Source organism: Vicia villosa, unplaced genomic scaffold, assembly GCF_029867415.1.
Source record: "Vicia villosa cultivar HV-30 ecotype Madison, WI unplaced genomic scaffold, Vvil1.0 ctg.000684F_1_1_3, whole genome shotgun sequence".
In the NCBI taxonomy this organism is placed as follows: domain Eukaryota; kingdom Viridiplantae; phylum Streptophyta; class Magnoliopsida; order Fabales; family Fabaceae; genus Vicia; species Vicia villosa.
The window spans coordinates 576010-601474 of record NW_026705306.1 but is presented as its reverse complement, the minus strand read 5'-3'; the positions used below and the strand labels follow the sequence as shown (position 1 = coordinate 601474).

General features: G+C 36.8%; 1 protein-coding gene and 1 non-coding gene across 2 annotated transcripts; one reads left to right on the top strand and one right to left on the bottom strand.

The window, feature by feature from the left end:
* Positions 1-14154: 14154 nt before the first annotated feature.
* On the top strand, positions 14155-14261 carry LOC131630470 (small nucleolar RNA R71). Its single transcript, XR_009292354.1, has one exon. It is a non-coding gene; the product is annotated as a small nucleolar RNA R71 (small nucleolar RNA).
* Positions 14262-21757: 7496 nt separating this feature from the next.
* LOC131630461 (pentatricopeptide repeat-containing protein At4g18520, chloroplastic-like) lies at positions 21758-24455 on the bottom strand. The gene is made up of 2 exons (XM_058901230.1): positions 24123-24455; positions 21758-23996 (listed from the first exon to the last, which is right to left on the bottom strand). Exons 1-2 carry the CDS (start codon positions 24292-24294, stop codon positions 22303-22305), a joined length of 1866 nt encoding a protein of 621 aa, XP_058757213.1. The 5' UTR covers positions 24295-24455; the 3' UTR covers positions 21758-22302.
* Between the last annotated feature and the right edge of the window lie 1010 nt (positions 24456-25465).

The window sequence follows — 25465 nt, the reverse complement described above, 5'->3', positions numbered from 1 at the left end:
ATAATAATCTACTTGTTACCCAACAGTCTGAGTTTCCTGATTCTGCGCCTGCAAAAAGATTTAACTCTGTACCAATTGTGTCAGTACTATTTATCTGTAAATAAATAAATAGCATGTGTGAAGTAATAAACAGTATTTGGAGTTTGCGTAAGAATAAATTCAACTGCAAGCCAAATTACTGTATAAGAAAGATTCTAAAAACTAAGTATTTCATATGTCAGGATATTTGTTGAAATAAAAATCCATGATTATATGAGACCCTTAATTTTCAGATTGGAGTTTTCTTGAAAAATATGTGGGCAAATTTTGGGGTATAACAAAATGACCCAGATGTTCTTCCTCGGTGTTGGATTTTGCAATCATGTCATCGACATACACCTCTATTTCTTGATGAATCATATCATGAAATAGTGCTACCATTGCACGTTGATAGGTCGCTCCTGCGTTTTTCAGACCAAAGGGCATTACTTTGTAACAAAAGGTTCCCCAGGGTGTTGTGAAGGTTGTTTTTTCCATGTCTTCGGGTGCCATCTTGATTTGATTGTACCCTGAGAATCCATCCATAAAGGAGAATACCTTGCATTGTGCGGTATTGTCAACCAGTACATCGATGTGTGGTAGAGGGAAATCATCTTTGGGGCTTGCCCGGTTTAGATCTCTGTAGTCCACGCACATTCTGACTTTCCCGTCTTTTTTAGGTACAGGGACGATGTTAGCTATCCAAGGAGGATAACTTACAACTTTTAGGAATCCGGCATTGAACTGTTTTTCAACCTCGTCTTTGATCTTTTTTGACATATCAGGCCTACTCCTTCGTAGTTTCTGTTTGACCGGAGTGCTACCTTCTTTGATTCGTAGGCGATGAACTACGATGTCTGTGTCAAGGCCTGGCATATCCTCATAGGACCAGGCGAATATCTCGACGTAGTCTCGCAGCATTTGAATCAGTCTTTGCTTGACGCTGTGTTCTAAATCAGCCCCTATTTTGACTTCTTTCTTTTCTTCGTTGCTGCCCAAGTTGATGACCTCAATTGGCTCCTCGTGAGGCTGTATGGCCTTGTTTTCTTGTTCTAGCAGCCTTGCAAGTTCTCTTGGCACTTCACAATCTTCCTCACTTTCGTCCTCAGTTTGGTAGATCGGATTTTCAAAGTCATGACGGGCAATAGCAGAATCGTTGTTGACTGGATCCAGAGTGTATGTGAATCTGCATGTTAATTATGTGAGTATGTGTGAAGAAAAAACATAGCTATTAGAAAGCGAAGAAAGAAGGAAAAAGGATCACAAAATTTAAATATGCAAGCGTCCCATGACTTTATTGAATGCACATGATCATGATATGATAAGCCCTTATAGAAGGACCGGTGTGCTAAGGCACCCGTCTTTCAAGCTCATGGTTCGATTGTTCAGGAACCACTTTTATCTTTGCACAATATACACAAAGAAAACAGGAAATGGCATTTACTCCTGGTCAAAGGAGATCACATCCTCAGCTTTCCAGTTGTTCAATCCACTGTTTTGAGCAAGGGGTACCCAGCTGTTCCAGTTGCAGTTGTCTTCTTCATCTTCCACAGCATTGATTTCATTAGTGGGAAAATGAGCCGGTGATCCTTCGGGATAAGGGATATACTCTGCTGGATACGAGAGCCCAGGCTGAGATATCTCTGTTGGCTGAGCAAGATGCTCGATAAGGCCGTCCCATGCAGTCGGGATGATGTTTTGAATAGAGACTTGTGCATTCTGATGAGGAGTGTATGCTGACAAAAAGCAACCCTCGTTATTTGGTATTTCCCTGGCTTCTTCGAAAGCGAAATTGTCATCGTAATGTTCATCCCATCCAGTTGGGACAATGTCCTCCATAGCAATTTGTGAGCTCGGAGGAGCGGAGTATTTCACCATATAGTCATATTTGCCGCTGGGTTCTCCTAGCGTGTCCCATACTTCTTTGGGTGGATTTTGATATTGCTCAGTGACGGGACTTGTGAAACTTTTGTCATTTCCAATTTGATCACCCCATCCAGTTGGGGTAAGGTCTTCCATAGCAATATAAGAATTCTGAGGTGCGGCATACTGATAGTTATACCCGCCGTTTGGTTCTCCCACAGCATCCCACATTCCCATGGAAATGGGTGGAATCTCATCTGGATATGGCTGAATGATATGGTTCAAGAACACTCCTTCATCTTCAATAGCGTTTACTTCTTGGCTGACGAAGTGTGACATCAATCCTTCAGAACGAGGACTTTGATCATTCTTTTGATTTTCACTATCATAGCCCAGACCTAGCTTGTCAGACTTGTAGGGTATATCGGGAAGCTGTCCCCATACTGTGCAATCACCCTGTTCAATCACGGCTTTGGCATCTTTGAGAGAAGCCATAGTTGTAGTTGGAGTAGCAGGAATATGCTTGGTGGTAGAGACATCTGGAGAGACCACCTCAAATGATTGGCATGGAGTTTCGATGAATTCGTCCTCCAACTCAACATATTTGGAATTGCTTAGGTGACTAACCACATATTCCTCTTCGCCATAGACTGTGACAATCTTTCCTTTTACTGGATATTTTAACTTCTGATGCAGGGTAGAAGTTACAGCGTTTGCCCCATGTATCCAAGGGCGTCCAAGTAAACAGGAGTAGGCTGGGTGAATTTCCATTACGTAAAAGATAGAATCAAAGATTTGAGAACCCACTCTGATTGGGAGATTCACTTTTCCGTATACCGTTCTTGTTGACCCATCAAAGGCTCTTACCACAACATCACTTGGCTGTAACACAATTCCTTCGAAGTCAAGCTTTTCTAGTACTGTTTTCGGTAACACGTTCAGAGAAGAACCGTTATCTACTAGCACATGAGATAGAGTGGTGCCATTACATTCAATGGAGATATGTAAGGCTTTGTTGTGATTTTTTCCAGCAGGAGTTAGATCCACATCAGAGAAACCGAGACCATTGCTCACGGTTAGATTGGCAACACAATTCTCAAATTGGTCGACTGAGATCTCTTGAGGCACATGCGCAGCTTTAAGGAACTTCATCAAAGCTTTGGCATGAGCTTCTGAATATTTTAGCAGAGGTAGCATTGAGATTTTTGAAGCAGTGTGCCCCAGTTGCTCAACAATATTGTAATCACTCTTGCAGATGATTTTCAATATTTCCTCCATTTCTTGCTTTGACGGATCCTCAGCAGTGATCTCCACCGGGGTTTGAATTTGTTCAACTTGTGGCTCTTTGCCTCGAGCGTTGACATTTTGATTAGGAACTGGGACTCGGACTGGACCAGCAGCAACATTTGGAGAAATTTCTGGTGAAAAGATTCTTCCACTTCTCGTGATCTTGCTGGTACCCACAATATTACCCACAGTTGGAGTAGTTAACTTTGCGGCCTCTTCAGTCAAGGTACTCTGCTTAACTCCGTAAACATAAACATTAGTGTCATATCCCCATGGGACAGCTTTGTCTGAGGAGTATGGAAATGGAGTTGGACTAGCAATGACTACTGATGCCACTTTGAGTGTAGCAGAAATTTTGAATGGAGCCTTGGCAGAGATTTTGAATGGTAAGTTGGAGATCACTGAGGCATCCTCTATTCTCATCCCGTTTGCAAAGACTTTGCACAGCACGTCCATAGAAGGGAGCCTCTCAAACATAATGATACGACGATCCATCCATTTTTGAATTCCCATCCTCAGACTTTCACAACCATTGGGCAGGCAGGAGCAGTAAAAGCAATCGGGGTCACACCCTGGAAAGTAACCAGCTCGGATTAGCTTTCCTTTGACTTCGCAAAGTGGAGTTGATAATTCGTTCACATCATAGATGTAAACAGTGTCCAGGATAGCGTTACAGTTTTGTCATGCTTTGGCATAGGTGCTGTGATGACATTTGGAGTTTCTGGAGGATCGAACTCAATTTCCCCAGCATCTATCATATCTTGTATTTTATTTTTCAGGGCCCAGCAGTGATCTGCGTCATGTCCTGGACAGTTTGAGTGATAGGCACATGTCGCATCAGGGCGATAATTCGGAGAGGAAGTGTTGACATTCTTTGGAGGACCTCTTAATGTGATCAGATCTGCTTTTAGCAAGTGCTGCAATGCCTGAGAGATTGGCATGTTGATTTTGGTGAAATTTCTTCTTGGTGCATCTGGTCGATGCGTATATTTTGGCTGTTGATCTTTTTGAGGTGCAGATGCGGAGATCAGAACTGCCCCTACAGATTGATGCTGCTCACTTTTGCGACTTTTCTGAATTTGTGTTGCATTGACCTCATTTCTCCCACTGATGGGCCTTTTTGTAGTACCAGAGGTGGAACCTATTTGAATTTTTCCATTTTGAATGCCACTTTCGACACGTTCTCCGGTCAGTATCAGGTCAGTGAAACCTGATGATGAACTTCCCAGCAAATGGCTATAGAAAGGGCCAGTTAAAGTGCCCATGAACATGTCGACTAGTTCGCGATCAGATAAGGGTGGTTGAACCCTTCCAGCCATATCTCTCCACTTTTGTGCATATCCTTTGAAACTTTCTTTTGGTCCCATAGACATGCCCCTTAGTTGAGTACGGGTTGGCGCAAGATCAGCATTGTATTGGTACTGTTTGTAAAAAGCAGCAGCTAATTCTTCCCAAGTATGAACCTTGGTATTTTCCAGCTGATAGTACCACTCGAGTTGTGTACCCGACAGACTTTCTTGGAAGAAGTGAATCCACAATTTGTTATCTGTTGTATGAGGTTGTATCTTCCTCACATAGGATCTCAGATGTAGTTTCGGGCAAGAAACTCCATCATATTTTGCAAAGACAGGAACTTTGAATTTTGGAGGGATAACAACATCCGAGATGAGCCCTAGATCATTGAAATCTAGGCCAGGTATTTTTTGTATCTCCATAGCTTTCATACGGTCTTCCAACTGTTGGTATTTTTCATCATCCGGTTCGTCCCCAGAATGATCATTTTCTTCATTTGAAGAGAGAGAGGGTTTAGCAGAACCCTGGTTGCTTTGATTGTCTTCTGGTTCACCATCACCGACTGTTTCAGGGATCGGTGGCTTTGTGAACTTTTTGACTGGGATTTTGATCTTTCTTCTCAGGTGACTCACACCTACAGATCCTTTGGGCTTCTTTTTCTTCTTGATTATCAGGGCTTTCAATTCTTGCTGCCCCTTTGCCAGTTCCAAGATTGCCACTTGAACTTGGGCATTCTGTGCTTCGAGATTCTTGATGCTTGTCTCGGATTCCATCTCTTCTGACTGAAATAAACAGCGAGGAGATGAGAAATCCGTCATGAGAACCTGTTATGAAATGTGTATGACTGGATGCCATGTGTATGCAATGTATGAAATGTATGTGCAATGTATATGAATGCAATGTATGAAATGTATATGCAATGCATGAAGTGAAATGTGTGTGCAATGTTTCAAGGATCTTAGAGTTTAGATTTGTTAAAGAAGAAACAAACGTTAGTTAATCAATTTATTTCTTTTTTTTTGCTTCTTTTTTCTTTGCCTCATTTGGGCTTACAAGACAGAAATAAAATAAATGATCCTTCAGGTCTCCCGTGGACGCTTTCTCTTTGTCCCCAGGAATGTGTTGATCTGCTGCTCTTCTTGAAGCTGTCCGGTGAGTTCCAATACCCTTCTCTCATAGTCTTGACAGTATGATTTGAAGGTGTCTCTTTCCTCTTTGAGTTGAACCCAAGATTTTTGCAACTCTTCTAGGTCAGTTGGCATGTCCGGGTGTAGAATAACTTGAGGTTCATATCCTTCGACCTCTGGTTCAATAGTCACAGGTAGAACAGCAGGATATGGCATCAGGAGTTTCTGAGCATGAGTGCGGACCCATCTGAGGTAGGGTTCCATAGGAATAGAATTCCATTGCCCCAGAGTTTTGCTTTCTATTCTATAGACACTGCCTCATGCATGTATGAACCTTCGTCGGTGTCTATGAGAATCATTCTCGTAATCAAACACAATGCCATGGATAATCATGTCATGAGGACCGTTGCTCCTTGCATATCCGAATTGGCGTAGAGCTAAAGAGGGATTGTAAGTGATGCCTCCTTTGATGCCAAGGAGTGGCACATTAGGGTACTCTCCACAATGATCAATGATAGTAATGTCTCTTTGAAAGAAGTTGTTCCACCGGATATCTGAATGAGACAAAGACATAATCCTGCGAGACCATTGCATTCTTTGTTCATTTCTCAACACTGATCGGGGAAGATGAAATGTAAACCACCTAGCCAGTAGTGGTATACAGCACATGAGAGTTCCTCGTTTCTTCATGGTACGAGTATGTAGAGAATGTAGAATGTCTCCCAGTAATGTTGGTACCGGGTTACGGATTAGGAAAAGGTTGATGATGTGTGCACTTATGAACTGGTCGGGATTTGGGAATAAAACCAACTCATAGACCAAAAGTGCCATAACTTCCTCAAAAGCTGGATAACTTTTGTTTTCTAGCAGTAGTCGAGCCTTTTCCAACAAGAACTTGGCAAGTAAACCCTTAACTCCACTCTTTGTTTCCCAATTGGACTCGATTTCTGATTTCCGCAGATGTAAAGCAGCAGCAATGACTTCAGGTTTTGGAATCCTTTCTAAACCAGTGAAAGGTAATTGATTTCGAACAGGCAATCCCATTAGTTCAGAGAATTCTTCCAAAGTGGGTACCAACTGGTAATCAGGAAAGGTAAAGCAATGATGTTTAGGGTCAAAGAACTGGAACAGGACCCGTATCATGTCTTCTTCAAATTTTGAGGTAACCAAATGGAGTAGGTGACCATGCCTTTCAGTGAATTGAACATTCTTGGGGAATTCTGACACTAAGTCTTTTAGTTCAGATGGTACCGTTGAGATGTTGATTCGGATGTAATCTTTGGTGGCGGGAGCCATTACCTGCAAAAACAAAGGTAAACTCTTTGATCCTTGAAGTGTTTGGTGCAAAAATGATATGCTTATGATGCAAACATGTGGCACACAAAAACAAATCAAACAATAGCCTTAGGTTTAAAGGCTTGCATGGAGCTGATAGGTGATACCCTCCCCACTGAAGTTGAGTTGGTTAAAACCTGTCCTAGAATAGCATTTGGGTTCTATGATCCTTGGAAGTAACATCTCAATGCGGCGCTCGAGCGGCCGATCAAAATATTCCTCGAGGATAACTAACTTCGATCAATTTCAAAGCTAGCCACTTAATAGGCCACAAGTCAAGTTCAACTAGAAAGGTTCTAAGACAAATTAGTGTTTAATGACATTTCGGAAGCCTAATATACTCCTTGATCGTTTTCAAGGGACATCAGTATAAACCAAAGTATCGCACTAACGATGACTACCAGATCAACCGTATCGGTACATGCCGTACAGTTTCCTTGGTCTATTGTCATATACTTAAGGTATCTCGAGATTCGGGTTAGAATCTTTCACACAAGCAAAATACCCAAACAAACCTTTGAAAAATAGAGCAATCAAGTCAATCAATTTGAAAACATCGAAGTGATCTATTCTCTTAAGGTAACCCCTTTTGAAAACATTTTGTTTTTGAAAGTAACTCCCCAGCAGAGTCGCCAGTTCTGTGGACCTCCGTTTTTTAATTCCCGGGCCATACCTCTGTTCTGTAGAGATACGTGAACTGACTCTTTTTTTTATCGCTTAATGCTTTCGCATTTTTGAAAATTCACAGAGTCGCCACCGACCTTTTATTTTATCCAATTAAGGAAAGGTTTATAAAAGAAACAGAAAAAAGACCTTTAAGAAATTCTGGGTAAGGGGGTAGGTTATACAAAGGGAAGGTGTTAGCACCCTTTGTATCCATGGTTATCCATGGGCTCTTAAGTTTGCTTAGCTCACTTGTTTTTCGATCACTTTTCAATTGCTCTGAAATTGCTCATATGTGGTTTCAAATACTTTTGTAAATTGAATTTTGTAATGATCCGTGTGTGGATGTATACAAAATGCTTGTTTATCTTTCGAAAGATGTTTTGAAAAGAACGTTAACTTTGTAATAATCCGTGTTTGGATGTATACAAAGTATTGTCTTTTTTTGAAAGTTTTGTTTTGAAAAACAACAGTGTATGAGAATTTTGTTTGTTTTGATTTGAGCAAGCAAACTAGGAGGTCTACCCTGAGTTGTAAGGTCTTTATCCTATTTCCTTTAAAAATCTATCCTTTCACCGGATATAAACGCAAGGTTCGATTTTGTACTCAAAACAGTAGAATTTTGACTTTGATTTTGAAAAGAATGAGAAGGGATTACCTTAAGAGGTGCAAGTGTGATTGTGTTTGTATTCAGATATTTATCTTTGAAGTTAGTGATCTAACGGTTCAATTTTATCTTTGACATACACGCAGTTTATATTTGCTGGAAATTAAAATGCGGAAATGTAAAGTGCGGAAAGTAAATCTACGCTATTACATCGATTGTGCAGGAAACGTAAACTAGCCTATTTACATGAATTTGACATCCTATACATTTATCTAGGAATTTAAATTGCAAGGGAAATAAAAGGCCTGTTTTTGGATTTTTATGATTGATTTTAATTATAATTAATGCATGATTAATTAAATTAAAATGAAGAAAAAAGATGAAAATAGATTTAAACCTAAAAATTAAGTTTAAATATGTACAAAATATTTGTCAATTAATTTTAAAACAAAACTAATATTTTTGGAATTTTTGGAATTGATTTAAGTTAATTAAAACATAATTATGTAAATAATTATACAAATAAGTAAAACTTAAAAAGAAAATTATTCAAAATATGTACAAAATTAGTTTATAATATATAAACAATATTTTATATAAAGAACAAATTTTTTTATGATTTTTTGATTGGTTAGAATAATTAAAAAGCAAATATATAAATATATATTAATTAATTATGCAAAATATTAAAATTTTGAAGAAAATAAAATATTTTTATTTCAGAAAATAATATATTATTTTAGAAGTCTAAAAATATTTTTTGTGTATTTTTTGGATTTTTAAAACTATTTTTAATTAATTTAACAAAGAAATTAAAATAAAATAGAAAATAAAATAGAAATAAAAGGATACTGATCCTGTGTGGTAGGCTGGAGAGTGCATGATAAGGATTGTTTGATCTGGCGCGTTGAATGAGTCATTAAATGAAATCAGGTGGTCCAGATGGTGAGGCACGTGGGATACGTTACACCTGCAAAACACTGGATTAGTGGAAAGTTTAAAAACACGCGCGCGCTTCTGGACCAATGAGGGGGAGACACCTCATCGTCTTCAACCTTCAGACAAGGCATTTTACAGCGCTTTTGTAAAAAAGCGCTATTGTAAGTGAGCCCTAATTCTGCAAAATAACGAATAGGGGTAAACAAGCAAATAAGTTTGGCGCGATGGTACCATTCAACTCGTTTTGTCCATACGAATCTAATGGTACTATTTAGAATCTCTAATTTTGCCTAATTTGGAAAGCCCTAATTTTGAAGCTATGAACCCTAAAATGGTGATTTCGTTTGTACGTGTCCAAACTTCAATTAAGTTTCCAGAAATGATCTACACCTCAAACCAAACTCAATAGTATGTCTACATCTTGTTAAACATGTGTGAATAACCAGATACGAATTGATTTTAGTTTGAACAAATTTTGACCTGTGTAGCTCGATTCAGTGAGCTTCAAGGCTTGTAATTGATTGAGATAGTTTCAGTGATGTTCAAGGAAGGTGTATGAATGCTTAGTTTGTATTGAAATGGACTGAAATTACAAATTCGAATTTGAGTTTTCTTTGAATTTTTTTCAAGTGATTACAAGTGTTATGAGCTTATGTATGCTTCTGAACTCGCCCCCCTTTGTTACTGAACTATGATAGCTTATTTATAAGCATTGAGTGCTTACAATTGAAGCTAAGAAGTGTCTTTAGTTGCCTTTGTTGAAACTTTGGTTTTTTTAATATTAAAAACCTTGAATTCTTGACCAAGTCATCTTGCCTTCAATGCACCTGCCTTGCCCTTCAATTCTCTGCAGAAAGATGAAGATTCTTTGAGGTGAGTCATGCTTGATTTGTAAGCTAACCATTATCCATGCATTTTCCTTTTAATTTTAATCTTAAAATAAGATAAAATCATGCAAAAATGGATAAAAAAAGGTATGGGCTTAGTCTTGGTCGTGGGAGGCCCATAACATCATGGAAATGATGTTTGAATGCTGAAAACTTGGCCCCATTTGGAAAAAATACATTTTTGAGCAATGTTGATTTCATGTATTTTCCCAAAATTTAGCCAACTTCAACAAGGTGTAAATCCTTCAATTTTTGTCATATGAAGGAGATCTTGCACTTTTTGGAAACCGCAAAGAGTCCTCTAACCAATGCCTTTGGTCTCATGTCAAAATGATTTTTGAAGCTTCTTGTGTGTCCTTTTGAAAAAAGTGTCTTTTTGTTGACTTTGAAAATGACCTGTAATGTCTTTGGTCATATTTTTCAAATGGTGAATCCCATGACCATGGGATCAATTGCATTTGAAAGATAATTGAATTTCCTTCAAAACAAGCTTTGGTTTGAATTTTTTGGATGAAGGATGAGAGAGTTATGATCAGTCAAAGTTGAGTTGACTTTTCAGGCAAAAACCCTAATTTTGAATCTTAGGGTTTTGTTGATTTTTGATCTTTCCTTGATGAATTATGATCATCCAATGATCAAATGATGAATCCTTTGACAAAATATGGACTTTGACAAAAAATTTCATTTTTGACTGTCTGTTGACTTTTTTGGTCAAACGGGTCGTCTGTTGACTGTTTGAGCTGCTGACGGTGCGTCTGAGTGAATTGAAGTTTGAAAATTTGTATGATGGTACTTTGAGATATATGGATGTGTATGAAATCCATTTGAGCTCTCAAAAACTTGTTGCTCCTGTAAAAACAAGAAAAACCCTGATTAGGGATTGTTTATGTAGGAGACAGTTAAGCGTACCTGATTTTTGTGCAGTGTTGAGTTTCTGCTAATCGCGTGATATTCAGAAGACTTCTAGCACAAAAGATCTTGGAATTTTGAATTGTGAAAGATTGATTTGATTGATGGTACAAAACACTGAGAATTGTATTGCCAGCAGTTTGGCTGTCGACTGACTGTTCAGGTATTGACGTAGCAGTTAGAGTGAGAAATCAACAGTCAAAGTTAATTTTCTTTTTTTTGTTTTTGTTTTATGTTTTATGTGAAAAATTAAAGTTTATTTACATGACTTGTTAAAAAACACAGCCATAATAAATAACTAATATACTGTTACCAGTACAGTCTGAGTTTCCTGATTCTGCGCCTGCAAAAAGATTTAACTCTGTACCAATTGTGTCAGTACTATTTATCTGTAAATAAATAAATAGCATGTGTGAAGTAATAAACAACATTTGGCGTTTGCGTAAGAATAAATTCAACTGCAAGCCAAATTACTGTATAAGAAAAATTCTAAAAACTAAGTATTTCATATATCAGGATCTTTGTAAAAATCCATGATTATATGAGACTCTTAATTTTCAGATTGGAGTTTTCTTGAAAAAAGATGCGGGCAAATTTTGGGGTATAACAGCTGAGCAGTTGGATATGTTCAACAAGGTGATTCTTGATCTTGAAAATATCAATGTCAAGATCGATGGTGAAGATCAAGCATTGTTGTTGATGTGTACTTTATCACTCACTTCAAAGAAACTCTCTTGTATGGAAGAGATTCCTTGACCTTTGAAGGAGTTCAATCCACCTTATACTCAAAGGACTTGAATAAGAGGAAGGAGCATAAACCATCGTCTTTTGGTGAAGCTTTGTCCGTTAAGGGAAAATTCTCAAAGAAAGATGGTAAGTTTTAAAAGAAGAAGGGTAAAAGTTAGTCAAAATATTATGGTGGTGATACTTCTTCAATTAGGTGTTATCGGTGTTAGAAGGAGGGTCACACATGAAAGGTTTGCCATGATCGACAGAACAGTCATGGTGGTAAGGATAATAGTAATGCACCCATTGTACAAGATGATTTTGAGCAGGAATTACTGCAAGGAATGGATCTTGGATCTTGGATTTCAAGCAGCAATTCCTGCAAGGAATAGATATCGGATTCAGGTTGCATTTGGCACATGACTCCAAACAAAGATGTGTTTGAGAAATTTTGTGATCAAGATGGTGGATCAGCATGGCTAGGAAAGAAAAAAGGAAACAAAGGTATGTACCTAATATGAGGAGAAATTTTATTTCTCTTGGTGAATTGCACAAGAAAGGATATGTTTTCAAAGGAAAGAAAGGTATCCTAAGGGTAATAAAGGGGTTTAAGAAAGTCTTGCTATGCCTTAACTTGGGCAGCTAAACGTTTGAGACAATACATGTTAATGGGTTTATAACACGATATTATGATTTAGGGTTTGCCCACGACGGCAAGAATCAATGTCTGATGGAGTTTTTAGGTAGTTTATGAGTCTTGCTCACATGAGGTGAGAGACTCTATAGATGACCGGTGATGCTTGGGAGCAAGTGTATGGCTACGGTCACTCGTGAGTTATGACCTTTTTGGGTGTCGAGAATGATCTCATTCTGAGTGTTATGCTCAAAGGCATAGTTATGCATGTTCCATAAGATCTGTCCTCCTCCCTTACATATGAGATGTATTTATAGAGGTCTCTAGGGCCTAGGATTCTCTTGGTAATGATTACCACCCACTCAGTTAATAGTGGACCATTGAATCCCTATTTCCTAGGAAGTCGCAGATTAGTTATTGACCCTGACTTCTCTCTGCCCCAGAATTGTCTTATCCCTTTCCTAACAGGATGAGAGTTTCTTCATCAACACTACAATCCATAATGATAACGTCAGCTGGAAACAAAAAGTTATCCACCCTTACTAACACATCTTTAATCTTCCCTTGGGGGTAATAAATGTTTTGGTCAGCTAGTTGGAGGATGATAGTTGTTGGTCTGGCAATTTCAATACCAAATTTTTTGAAGATAGACAAGGGCATGAGGTTAATACTTGCCCCAAAGTCACACAATGCTCTACCACAAAAATACTATCCAATGTTGCATGGTATAGTAAAGCTTCAAGGATCATTTAACTTAGGGGAGATTTTTCCTTGAACAAGTTGGATGCACTCTTAAGTTAATGCCAAGGTGGAAAATTCTCCCACTCTATTCCTTTTTGTAAGAACGTCTTTCATGAATTTGGAATAGTTTAGCAATTGTTAGATGTCTTAAATCAAAGGAAAGTTAATATGAAGCTGCTTTAGAATCTCCATGAACATACCAAACTGGTTAATATGAAGTTTCTGGATTTGAATTTATACCAATAACTTTCAGAATGTATTTCTCTTTTGTTACATGTTCCTCAGTAGGCTCCACCAAAGGGGTAGCTTTAGTAGATTCAGATACTTCCACCTCTAAAGTGTCAGGGGTCGTTAGATTTTCTTTTGGTGGTTCTTCTCTTGTTGATGTTGATATTTCACATTCTTTCCAACTTCTTAACAACCATGCATGTTTCAATACTTTTGGCTCCAGAGATAGATGTTGGAGTTTCAGTTGAGCTTGGAAGTTCTCCCATAGTCCTTGAACTAAGTACTGAAGCAATTTCCCGACCTGATTCTCCATGTTCTTTTTGCTTACACCTTGAGCTTGAAGCATGTTCTTGGTCTCTTGTATGAAGGACTTCGAAATATGTTCCAAGTGGTTATTCTCTTATTAGCCACGACATATTTTGGTGTAGAAAAACAAGGTGGAATTTATGGTGCTTGAGGTTTAAGTTGGTTTTGATAGTTACACCATGAAAAGTTTTGATGATTATGCCACCCATGATTATATGTGTTGTTCTAGAGCTTGTTGTACTTATTGCTCAAATAATTAACAGAAATAGGATTTATTGAACAATATTAACAGGTTCAGTTGATGGCCCTTCAAGACTATTCAGCATGTTTTTCATCATTTGGTGAATCTGAGCCACTTGAGCAGCAAGAGCCGTAGTGAATTCATGGACACCAAATACCTTCTTTTCAGTAGAGACAACATCATTTCTAGTAATTGGCCCTTAGCAGGTGTTGGCTGTCATAATTTTAATCAACTTATACCCTTCTTCATAAGACTTAGATAACAAAGCTCCTCCACTATATGCATCAAGCATGTTTCTTAAAGATGGGACCAATCCATTGTAGAATGTTTCTAATTTGATACAAATTGGTATGCCATGGTGAGGAAATTGCCTTAATTAATCTTTGAATCTTTCTCAAGTATCAAATAAGGATTCATCATCTTTTTGTCTAAATGAAGTAATTTCATTCCTCATCTTAGCATTCTTAACAGAAGGAAAATACTTGGCTAAAACCTTTTCAACTAAGGCATTCCATGTGGCTATGGAATTGGGCTTTAGAGAGTTCATCCATTTCTTGGCTTTATCCCTTAGAGAATGCAAAAATAGCCTCAATCGAGGGGTGTCATTTGTAATAATAGGTATCTTGAAGTTACTAGCAACCAGCAAAAATTGCCTCAAGTGTAGATGCGGGTCTTCATTTGCAGTGCGTGATATTGGCCAATGGCATGCAACATTTGAAACATCATTTGTTTAAACTCAAACAGGGCCACAATGATTTCTAGTCGAATGATACATGTGTTCATGGTGTTAGGATAAAACACATCATAATTCCTAATGTTTCTTGCTCGATCATTGGCAGTGCCACTAATGTCATTGTCTGCCATGACTCTTTCTTCTTGATTTGGTTCCTATTCTAATTCAAAAACAAGAAAAGGATGAAGGTTTTTTGTTAAGTGTCTAGTAGCTTGAAATCTCCTAAACAAATAGAATGTTCTTTCATGTTCAGGATATAATATTTATACTAGATTTAACAGCTTGCGCATGCAACAGCTAAGAACATGTCATGTCACCAAAGTACATGAAACATCAAAATCTCAAATGCTTGTTTAGATAAAGGAAATAGTATTTTATACAAAATCAAAATGTTATCTTCGACACACTCCCCGACAACTGCGCCAAAAAAAATTCTTGAAAATTTGTGGTGTCACATGCAAGTTTACGTGTATGTTTAAAGTAGCAAGTGATAGAATAATAAGGATATCGAACCTACATGGAGCGTAAAATAACTTAGGTTGATTTTGTCAAAACTATCTTTTGTAATTGAGCGTGATCAAAAATAAAAAATAATTGATGGTTGCCACAAGTTCAGTTTGGTAGTAAGCAATGTCCAGAACAATTAAAAAGAGTAAATGGGTTCAATAGGGGAGAGCATGTTGGGCAATGATCCGTTAATATAACTTGTCATTTGTGTGTATCTAAAGTGTTATGTCATGTCATAAGAGGTCAGAAAGTGATCTTGTGGTGTATCTCTACATCATCATAAACATATACATTAAAGCAATGAAATCTTTAAGCATGGATTGAAACTTTTATGAATGTCTGATTTTGTTCTGGATATCTTCTTTGATTGTAGATTTTTATCACTAAAGTAGATAATCTAGTGAATATATCTATTATACTATTTTTAATCACTTTTATCATGAAATTCACTTGTTGTTGGATCTCTCATAACAACAAGGTTGCATCTTTTCCTAATTTGATAATTCAAAGAAACGAATTTATGTTAGTTTAACACATGATAAATTAAAGCACTAACAACACATCATTTAACACAAACGACTATTTGATATTAACTTCACATTGCTCAACAAAAAAGGGGTTTAGCTTATGATAATCTTAGTACATACATCAATACTGGTTCCTAAGTTAAACATTCTTAAACACATAATATAAAGAAGGGTTAATACCTATTTTCCCCCCTGCCATATAGGCGACATTTGAAAAACCCCCCTGCAAAAAAAAAAGTTGTAAGAATTCCCCTAACATTTGAAGATTCTCTCATTTTTTACCTTCATCCCATCCAGTCAGCTAAAAAGCTGACGTGGCTTGTATTTTTTTTATTTTTTTCGTTGACTGGATAGCCCATGTGGCTTTTTTATATTATTTATTTATTATTTTTATTGCCAAGTAAGCATTTTTTATTATATAAATTTTTAGTTTAGATTAGAAAGCATCCAAAAATTTCTCTTGGTTTGTCTTGGGTGGGAGTTGAACCCACAACATTAGTTTCCCAACACAATGGCTGAAACCACTAGGCCACATGATACCATTTGTAATATTCGTGCTTGGAATAACTTTTATAATATGTGATACCATTTGATTACTTGTATTAAATTTTATTACTTGATTTCAATTATCTTTTTACTATTACTTTATTTTTTAATTATTTATATTTTATTTAATTTACAACGCATGTTTTTATTTAATATTTAAATATATTTTATTTAATTTAATACGTTTTAATCATTTATATACATATTTAAACGAATACAATTTAAAACTATAATTAAAAAAAATATTGTTGTAAATATTAAAATCAAATAATAAATATTAAAAAAAAACATTTTTGTAAACTAAATCATTATAAACTAAAAATATTTTTATTTGGTTCAGTTAGTATAATAACGTTAACTATTAACTAATAATTATTAATTTAAATATTAACTATTAACTAATATATTACTTTATAAGTACATAATTTTTAAATAGTAATTTAAATATTAGTATTTAAAAATATAAACGATATTTAATATAATTATTTAGTTTATACTAACTGAACAAAATAAAAATATTTTTATGTTTTATATAATAATTAATAATTTAACATCAATATACTGTAAAAATTTAATGTTAAGAATATTAAAATTATTTTAGAATTAAATAAATTATTTATATAGATACTATTTATATAAAATAATGTAATTTAAAAAATATTGTAGCTATTTAAATAAATTAAAAATAAAGTAAATAAATTATATTAATATATATTAATTAATTTAAAACTATTTTAATTAATGTAGTTAAATTAAAACTAGTAAAACCTATTTAAATTAAAACAAGTTAATTTAGTTTATAATGATTTAATTTATAATGATTTAGTGATAATTAATATAATTAATGATTTAGTTTATAAATTAATTAATATAATTAAATATAATTATTTTAGTTTATACTAACTGAACTAAATAAAAATATTTTTAGTTTATAATGACTAACTGGTTCAGTATCTAATAAGTATTACAAAAGGCACCAATAAATCAACCAAAAACGTGCAGCCTAGTGGTTATACTGATTTTGTGTAAGCAATGGGTCTTGGGTTCATGTCTCATTGAGACCATCTTTTTAAGCTTTTATATTTACCATTTTAACAACCTATATTAACAAAAAATAAAAACAAAATAAAATACATGTGTCATTAAAATAAATAAATAAATAAAATAAAAAGCCACCTGGGCATCCACGTCATTAGAAACAATTAAAAAAATAAAAAAAATACATGCCACGTAAGCATTTTGGATGACTGGATCTGACGAAGGTTTAAAATGAGAGAATCTTCAAATGTTAGGGGAATTATTGCAACTTTTTTTTTTGCAGGGGAGTTTTTCAAATGTCGCCTATATGGCAGGGGGGAAAATAGGTATTAACCCTATAAAGAAATGAAAATCTAAGAGTAACTTCTTTATCTTCTTGCAATTGTTAATCACCAAGAGACGGCCCCTGTCACGCCAGATATTAAATGTCTATTACTCTAAAAATGATGAACCCTTTTGTGTTTCCTCTAAGATGTCCTTTTATATTCACTTCCAACTAGAGTTTTTGGTGTTGTCTTGGATCATGGGCTTATGGATAGTTATGAATTATGGCCCAAAGGAATCAACATAATTCCCTTCAATTCTTCCATTTCATACCAATGTAGAGCCAAGTACAATCATCATTTGGGAGAAAAATTCTCTTGTGGTAGGCTAGTGGCGTAGGCATTCAAGTGGTGGTGACTTACATTTGTTCTTTTCAGCAGGCAGACAAGCATGGCGCTGTAGTGGGTGTACTATGGTGCAGATTTTTGTCCTCTAGCGCCTTGATCTTATCCATTTGCAAATTTGATTCAAACATCCTCCATTCTATAAATTATTGCCACGTATGCCATAGAAAAGAGAATGATATATCTCTTTAACTTCAATTACATCCAGCTCTCCACTTTTAGTTGGGGGAAAACGCAAGTCCATTACTATCGTGCCAGGTCTCATCCGAACTTATCTCTACACAAGTAACAAATACATGAGAACTAACAAAAGAGAGCACCTACTGTGCTTTTTATAAACTACTTAAAAACATCAAAATGCAATCAATTAAGCTATTAAATAACTGATACTAAAAGATAAGTTCAAGTAATAAGGTTTATAATAACTCACAAATTGTGAGTTATCACCTGCACGGGAAAGAAAGCGAGATAGGACGGCGAGGCGACTTGTGAGTTGTTGTACTTCCATTATGTTAGTGGGGCTTCTCATCGTGATGACTAATTGGAACTTGTCTGGATTGCTTTCGATGCCTCTTCGTGTCAGCACAAATTCTAGAAACTTCCCCGCATGGACCTCAAAAGAGAACTTGGCGGGGTTTAGGCGCATATCATACCTCCTGACTAACTATATGACATCTTCTAAATCCTCTACATGATTGTGTCCCTCGGTAGTCTTAACTATCATGTCATTGAAGTAGATTTCTAGGTTTCATCCTATCTACTGGGCGAATACAATGTCTATGAGATGTTGGTAGGTGGCCCCAACGTTCTTAAGGTCGAAAGGCATGAAATTGTAGTAGTTCCCATGGTTCGACATGAAGGCTATTTTGGGCGCGTCAACGAGAATCCATCAGAGTCAGATTATACCACGAGTACACATCCATGAAGCTTAACGTGTGGTAGCCTGATGATTCGTTGATGAGGAGATCGATGTTTGGCAATGGGTATGGATCTTTATGACAAGTGGTGTAACGCCCCATACTGCCGAGTTCGAAGAGGACGCGAAGTGATCGTCGAATTCACATCGGAATGAGAAGGATTCTAAAACTCTGCATGGATGGGACTGCATGGTTGAAGAAAGGCTTATAAGGATTGATTGGTAGTACCTATACACACAAGACGCATCTTAATTTTGGTAGCCCAACAAATAAGAACTTCATAGTTAAGTGTGCTTGACTTGGAGTAGTATTTGGATGGGTGACCTTCTAGGAAGTTTCCTGGAAACCTTGTGACTTAGGACAAAGTATGCTAAAAATACCAATGTTGGTTTGTGGGGTCAGTCGGTAATTATGAAAGCAGTTTAGGGTGTTACAGGTGGCGTTCAGATCGATGAAATATACACACATGTGCCATCTATTATTAGCTTTCCGTACTACAACCAAGTTGGCCATCCATGTGGGATACTTAGTTGTGATGAACCCGACGCGAGATTGTTTTCCTACTTCTTCGTCAATGGCAACTTAGTTGGAGGAAGGGTCGATTGTGAGGCGATGACTCACCACTTTGGTGTCTATTCCTAGCATGTCGGGGTGGCCCAGGGGAACACTGATGCACGTAAGGACCTATCTAAACCTCCTTCAAATCTTTTCTGGGCGTGAGCCTTTCCACTTCTGCTCTCAATCTGACGTCACAATATTCGAAGTTACTATTTGGAACTTCGGAAGGGGGGACATCAATAAGGGCGAGCGTATCTCTAGATGTCTCCAGGCTACTTTGATAGCACTTTCGAGATGCTTGTTGGTCCCCTAGGATTGCACCAACTCGTCCATCAGGGGGCGGGTATTATAGGGTTAGGTACAAAGTGGATACGACTGCTCATAAATCGTTGATAGTCGGCCGCCCAAAAATGATATTATATGGTGATATGGCATACATAATGAGGTAGATGATGTCAATCACCTTGGCATTAGTTCCTTCACCTCATGTAGTTTCCAGGGTTATGTGGTCCATTATTTGTATATATTTTCCGGATAGCCCCGTCAAAGAACCAATGAACATTTTTATGTCTTTTGGATTGAGTTGTAATTTTTGGAAGGTGTCCCAAAAAAAGACGTCAACTGGGTTATTGGGGTCTATCAGAACGCGCTTGATGTCCAATTTCCCTGTTGCACTGTGATGACCAAGGGATCATCACCGTGAAGGTTAAGGCCAAGGGCGTCCTCCTCGAAAAGGTGATATTAACCTCTATGTCCCATCTTTGGAGGGAACATGGAGAGAGTTAGAGTAGAAGTGTAGTTTAGGTTAGTTTTACCGGGACCCCACGGTGGGCACCATTGTACAAGTCAAAAAGTACAAGTGTGTGTGTGTGTTCCCCCTACAAGGGCAGGGAGAACATTTTAGATAGTTTAGGAGTAGGGATGACAACGGGTAGGGTCGGGTGCGGGTTTCACATTACCCAAACCTGCACCTCAAATAACCACCTGAACCCAAACCCAAAGGCTAATCGGGTGGCAAAATAACACCCACACCCACATCCGTTAGGTTCGGGTTTTTTCACCCGAACCCAAACCCGCAGCAAAACACATAAAATACAAGAACAACATTGAAATTTTCCATCAATTTTTCTACAACTTATATATATTTATGGGCACTTATGTAATTTCAGGTCTAAGCATGTGAGGTTTCGAGTTTCGGGTGCGGGTTTCACACTATCCAAATCTGCACTGAAAATATCGTGTGGCACCCGAACCCAAACTCATTCAACTCGAGTTTTCACCCGTTGACTCAGATTCGGGTGCGGGTGGACCCCCCGTGTTTGGGTCTGCCTGTCATCCTTATTTAGGAGTCATGCTCACGTGAGGTGAGAGGCTCTGCTAATGATCGATGATGTTTGGGAGCAAGCTTATATGGTTATGGCCAGTCGTGTGTTATGACCCTTTTGGGTGTCGAGAATGATCTCTCCCTGAGCACTATGCTTAAGGTTCTAGTTGTGTATGTTGCTTAAGATGTGTCCTCTTCTCCTACTTAGGATATGTATTTATAGAGACCTCTAGGACCTAGGATTCTCTTGGGATGGATCATTTTCCACTCGGTCAATAGTGAACCATTTAGTCCTTATTTTCTTAAAAGTCGTGGATCAGTTATTGACCCTTACTTCTATCTCCCCCAAAAACGTCTTATTCCAAGATTTCCACTTTCGGGTGATAGACAAGTCCTGGGGCGATGCGATATCTCCCTTTGAGCAACAGTCCTACATCGCCTCTTATGGGGCGGTCTAAAGACGTCACTCTTAGGCGAGACCTTTTATAATTATAACACTACAATTTGATTTTTAGAGAATATAATTTTAAAAATCTCTTCGAAAACTATTAAATTTCTACTTTATTTAGAATCTACTTAGAAACTACTAAATTTTTATATTTAAAGAATCTCTTAGAAAACTATTAAAATAAACAAATACATACACAAATATGAAAAAAAATTATTTTGACACTCCCCAAATTTAACTTGTGGGAGTGCTATTACCTTTATGTCTTTATTTTTTTTTTTTTTGCATTTATCGAATTTTTGAATTTTTTTGTAATTTTCAGATTTTTAAAAATTGTCAGTAGTTCATATTTGACAAGCAAATTTTTTTTTTAACACTATTGGATTTTTCGAAAAAATTCGATAAACTACAGCACTTTGAAAAATCCGGTAATCTAGCACACTTTTTGAAAATCCGATAGTATTATTTATTTTAATTTTTTTGCTTTTTGAATATGAACTACCAAATTTTTCCAAAATTCAAAAAATTATTAAAGATATTGGATTTTTCAAAAAATCCGGTATGTTAAATTTATTTTTTACAAAAGGGATAAAAATGCATACCAAACTTTTAAAATACGCTATCCGGTTTTTCTATTCATACCAGATTTTTTATTTGCACTACCTAATTTTTTGTTTTTTTGCCTTTATGAAAATATGTGGGGTTGTCAGGTTAAACAAGATAAAATCTCAAATATGAAGGTTGGTTTAGGATCAAAGCCTTTTCAGGTCAGACCCAACCCAAAGCTTATGAGTTAGAATGGATTAAAGTACCGGTTTAGGTCTTTCACACCCCTAAAAGCTTATGATAGCAAATAGCAATAACATACATTGGAATGTTCATATGCCAGTTTCAAGTTGAATCCCAAGCATAAACTGTATCTGCCATTTGTGCAACCAGAGGGCATAAATCCAATCCAACTGCCAGTAAATTGTGTCTTACTCTAGAGTCTAGATCATGACAGAACAGAATAACCAAAGGGTATTTCAGAATCATGTTGTTAATAATATGATAATGAACGCCACAAAGCGTGAGGCTTACCCAGGTGAAGACTTGAAGATCATAACAGGTCTTGCACAGAAATCATGTAACCGATTACAATCAAACTCTGATTCAAATGATAAAGGAAATGGATTAATTACTTCTATAACATTTCTTTCCTATATATTTCTAATTAGGTTCATCCCCTAAGTCTACAGTCTTGCAGAAGACTCGAGATCCCAGTCAATGTCTCCACAATCGATGCATCCACACGCCGTAAGAACTGTCGAAAAAATATAATCATCCACCACAAAACCTTCAGCTCGCATTCTATACATGAGCTTTAGGGCCTTGTTACAATGCCCATTCCTCGCATAACCCAAGACCATGGCTTTCCAAGAAACCAAATTCCTCTCTGGCATGTTGTCAAAAACTTGAAAAGCATCCGCAATGTATCCGCATTTCGCATACATATATATTAAAGCACTGTTCACAAATACATTAGCCATAGCAGGGTTCTTGCTTGCATTAGAATGAATCAATTTTCCTTGCATTGGAGCTTCTAATTTCGCACAAGCTTTCAAAGCTGCCGAGTAAGTATAGGAGTTAGGCGACACACCTTCCTCCATCATTTCCCGCAAAAACTCCAGAGCCTCGGTTTCAAGCCCGAGCCTACCACACCCGGAGATAATGGAAGTCCATGAAACAACATCCCTAAAAGGCATATGTTTGAGCACATTTAAAGCATGAGAGTATTGTTTACATTTGCAGTAGAACCATACCAAAGAGCTTTCTATGTACGTGTTAGTATGGACAATACTTTTGATTTTATGCGCATGAACCTCTCTTCCAATTAGTGAAGCTTTAATTGTACCACAAGCCATCATAACACATACAAGTGTCAATTTATTAACATATATTTTTTTCCTCTTCATTAATCGAAAAATGTTTAAAGCCTCTTCGCCAAACCCATTCCGCGCATACCCTGATATAATCGACGTCCATGTAGCTGTATTTCTAACCCTCATTCTATCAAACACCTTTTTAGAACTATCAATCTCCCCGCATTTCGCATACATATCAACTAGCGAAGTTCCTATAAAAACATCATTCTTGCAAATTTTCTTTATTATCGCACCGTGTAGCTGTATCCCAACTTTCAATGCTTTATTTTCTCCACAAGCCTTCAGTGCAGCACATACAGTATACTCATTAGGAAAGAACCCATCACATAGCATCCGCGAAAACATTAACAAGGCATCGTATCCCAACCCTTGTTGGGAACAAGCAGTAATCATCGTTGTCCAACAAACCACATCTCGCTTTTCCATACGATCAAACATTCTAAACGCGCTTGATATCTTACCACACTTCGAATAAAAATTAACAACTGCACTGTCAACAATCAAATTCCTCCAGTTACTTTTCAAGATACACGCATGGACTTGTTTCCCCAACGCTATATCCTCTCTTTTACAACACAAATTCATGAAGCAAACAAACATCTTACTATTCGGTTGAACCCCGTGCTTAATTGAACCACAAAATAACTCAAAAGCTTCATCCTCCAAGTTAAACTTTAAATACCCATCAATAATAGCAGTCCATGAAACTGTATCCCTTCTCCGCATTCCATCAAACACCTTACGTGCCCGAGCTAACTTACCGAATCTTAAATAACTACAAATCAAATTATTATCAACATAAGTACTTGAATCTCTAAAACATTTCAAGATAATTGTGTGTATCCTTCCTACTTCTTCCAGGTCATAACACAGTCGCAGCCAATTAGCCACTGAATCTTTGTCTATCTTCTGGTAAGAAGAATTTAGTACTTCATTACTCTCAGTTGCGGCGTCATAGACTTCTACAGCAGCCAAGCATGTGTTGCGAAGTTTTTCCAAATCTTTTGACATAAACATAACGGTGACACTAATATTAGGTTAAGTAAAGAGGAACAAATAGATTGCATTTTGTAAATAATTAGAAGCGTAATATAATAGTGCAAAGAAAGGAAAAGGAAGTGACTGACCTTTGTAGGAGAAAGGGAAGAATGAAGAGCGAAGTGAATTGGTAGTAGTAATGGATAAGGGAGAAGGTAAATCTGGAAGAGGTGGTTTAAGATTGAGAAATTTGGGGGGAAGAGAATGGAAGGATGAATATGAACAAGAATGAAGAACAATGGTAGTGGTTGGTAACTCCATTCAGGGAGAATGAGATTGAGAGAGAAGAAAGAGGAAAAGAAGGAAGTTTGAATATAAATATCCCGCCTCCGGAGAAGGAAAAGATGGAAGTTTGAAGAGTAGGATGGAGCAATGGCAGTTCAGAAGCAAAGAGGGAAAATGGGGTGCAAAGGATAACATTAACGAGGCCGCCGCTTTTTACGTCAATCCAAATTTATCCCTCCATACAATTAAATTAAATTAAATTAAAGATAAAAGATGATTAGGAGACATAAAACCTAAACCATATGATGCTAACAAAATCTAAAGTAGCCTATTACGGAATGGATAGGCATAATGAAGTTAATTTGTCTATGCAATGGTTCCCCTCTTTGAAAATATGTGATATAATAAGACTCGTGTTGTTAATTTTACAAATACAATTGAGTTATTGATTCTTCAGATGCCATGGAACAATGATAATGTTGCTGAAAGCATGAACAACCAGTTTAGAATCTATTTCTACCCATATGTGTCTCCAGTTTTTCTTAGTGGCTAACTCGAATGCTCTTATTACTCCAATAAATGTATTCAGAGCAAAGTTTTGATCAAGGTTTTCAGCGGAACACCCTATAAGATTTGTAGAGTGGTTCCTGAAGATGCCCCCACAAGCAGCATGACCAAGGACTCTAAGAGACGTGTTGTCTGTGTTACATTTTACCTAAGAGGGGATAGGTGGTTGCCAAATCAATTTAAAGATCCTTGATATTTTAGAGGGATGAGAGGAGACTTTAAAGGTCTTTATAATTTTAAAATCCAAAATGCTACTTGAGGTGGTGGCTTTGGTAAGGATGTTAGTTAGATTGACACTTGCAATGATCAAGCTTAAATCACTTTTCTAAAATGTTTTTTTTCTTAAACTTTTTCTGGTTTCTACAATACCAGATGGTATAAAGGACATTAATAATGGCTGACAAAATTACCTCTTCACATGTTTTAAGCCTGCTCTATTGCAAATCTCCCAAATATGCAAGAGATCAAATTTAAGCACATATTGGGTCTGCCTGGATAACCAGTTCCATAACCTTTGAGCAAAGAAACATAAAAAGAAAAGATGTTCGATATTTTCCTCATGGTAGCCATACAGAACACAGATTGAAGGATACAAAGAAATACCTCTTTTTTCTAAGACCTCACCAGTTGGAACTTTATG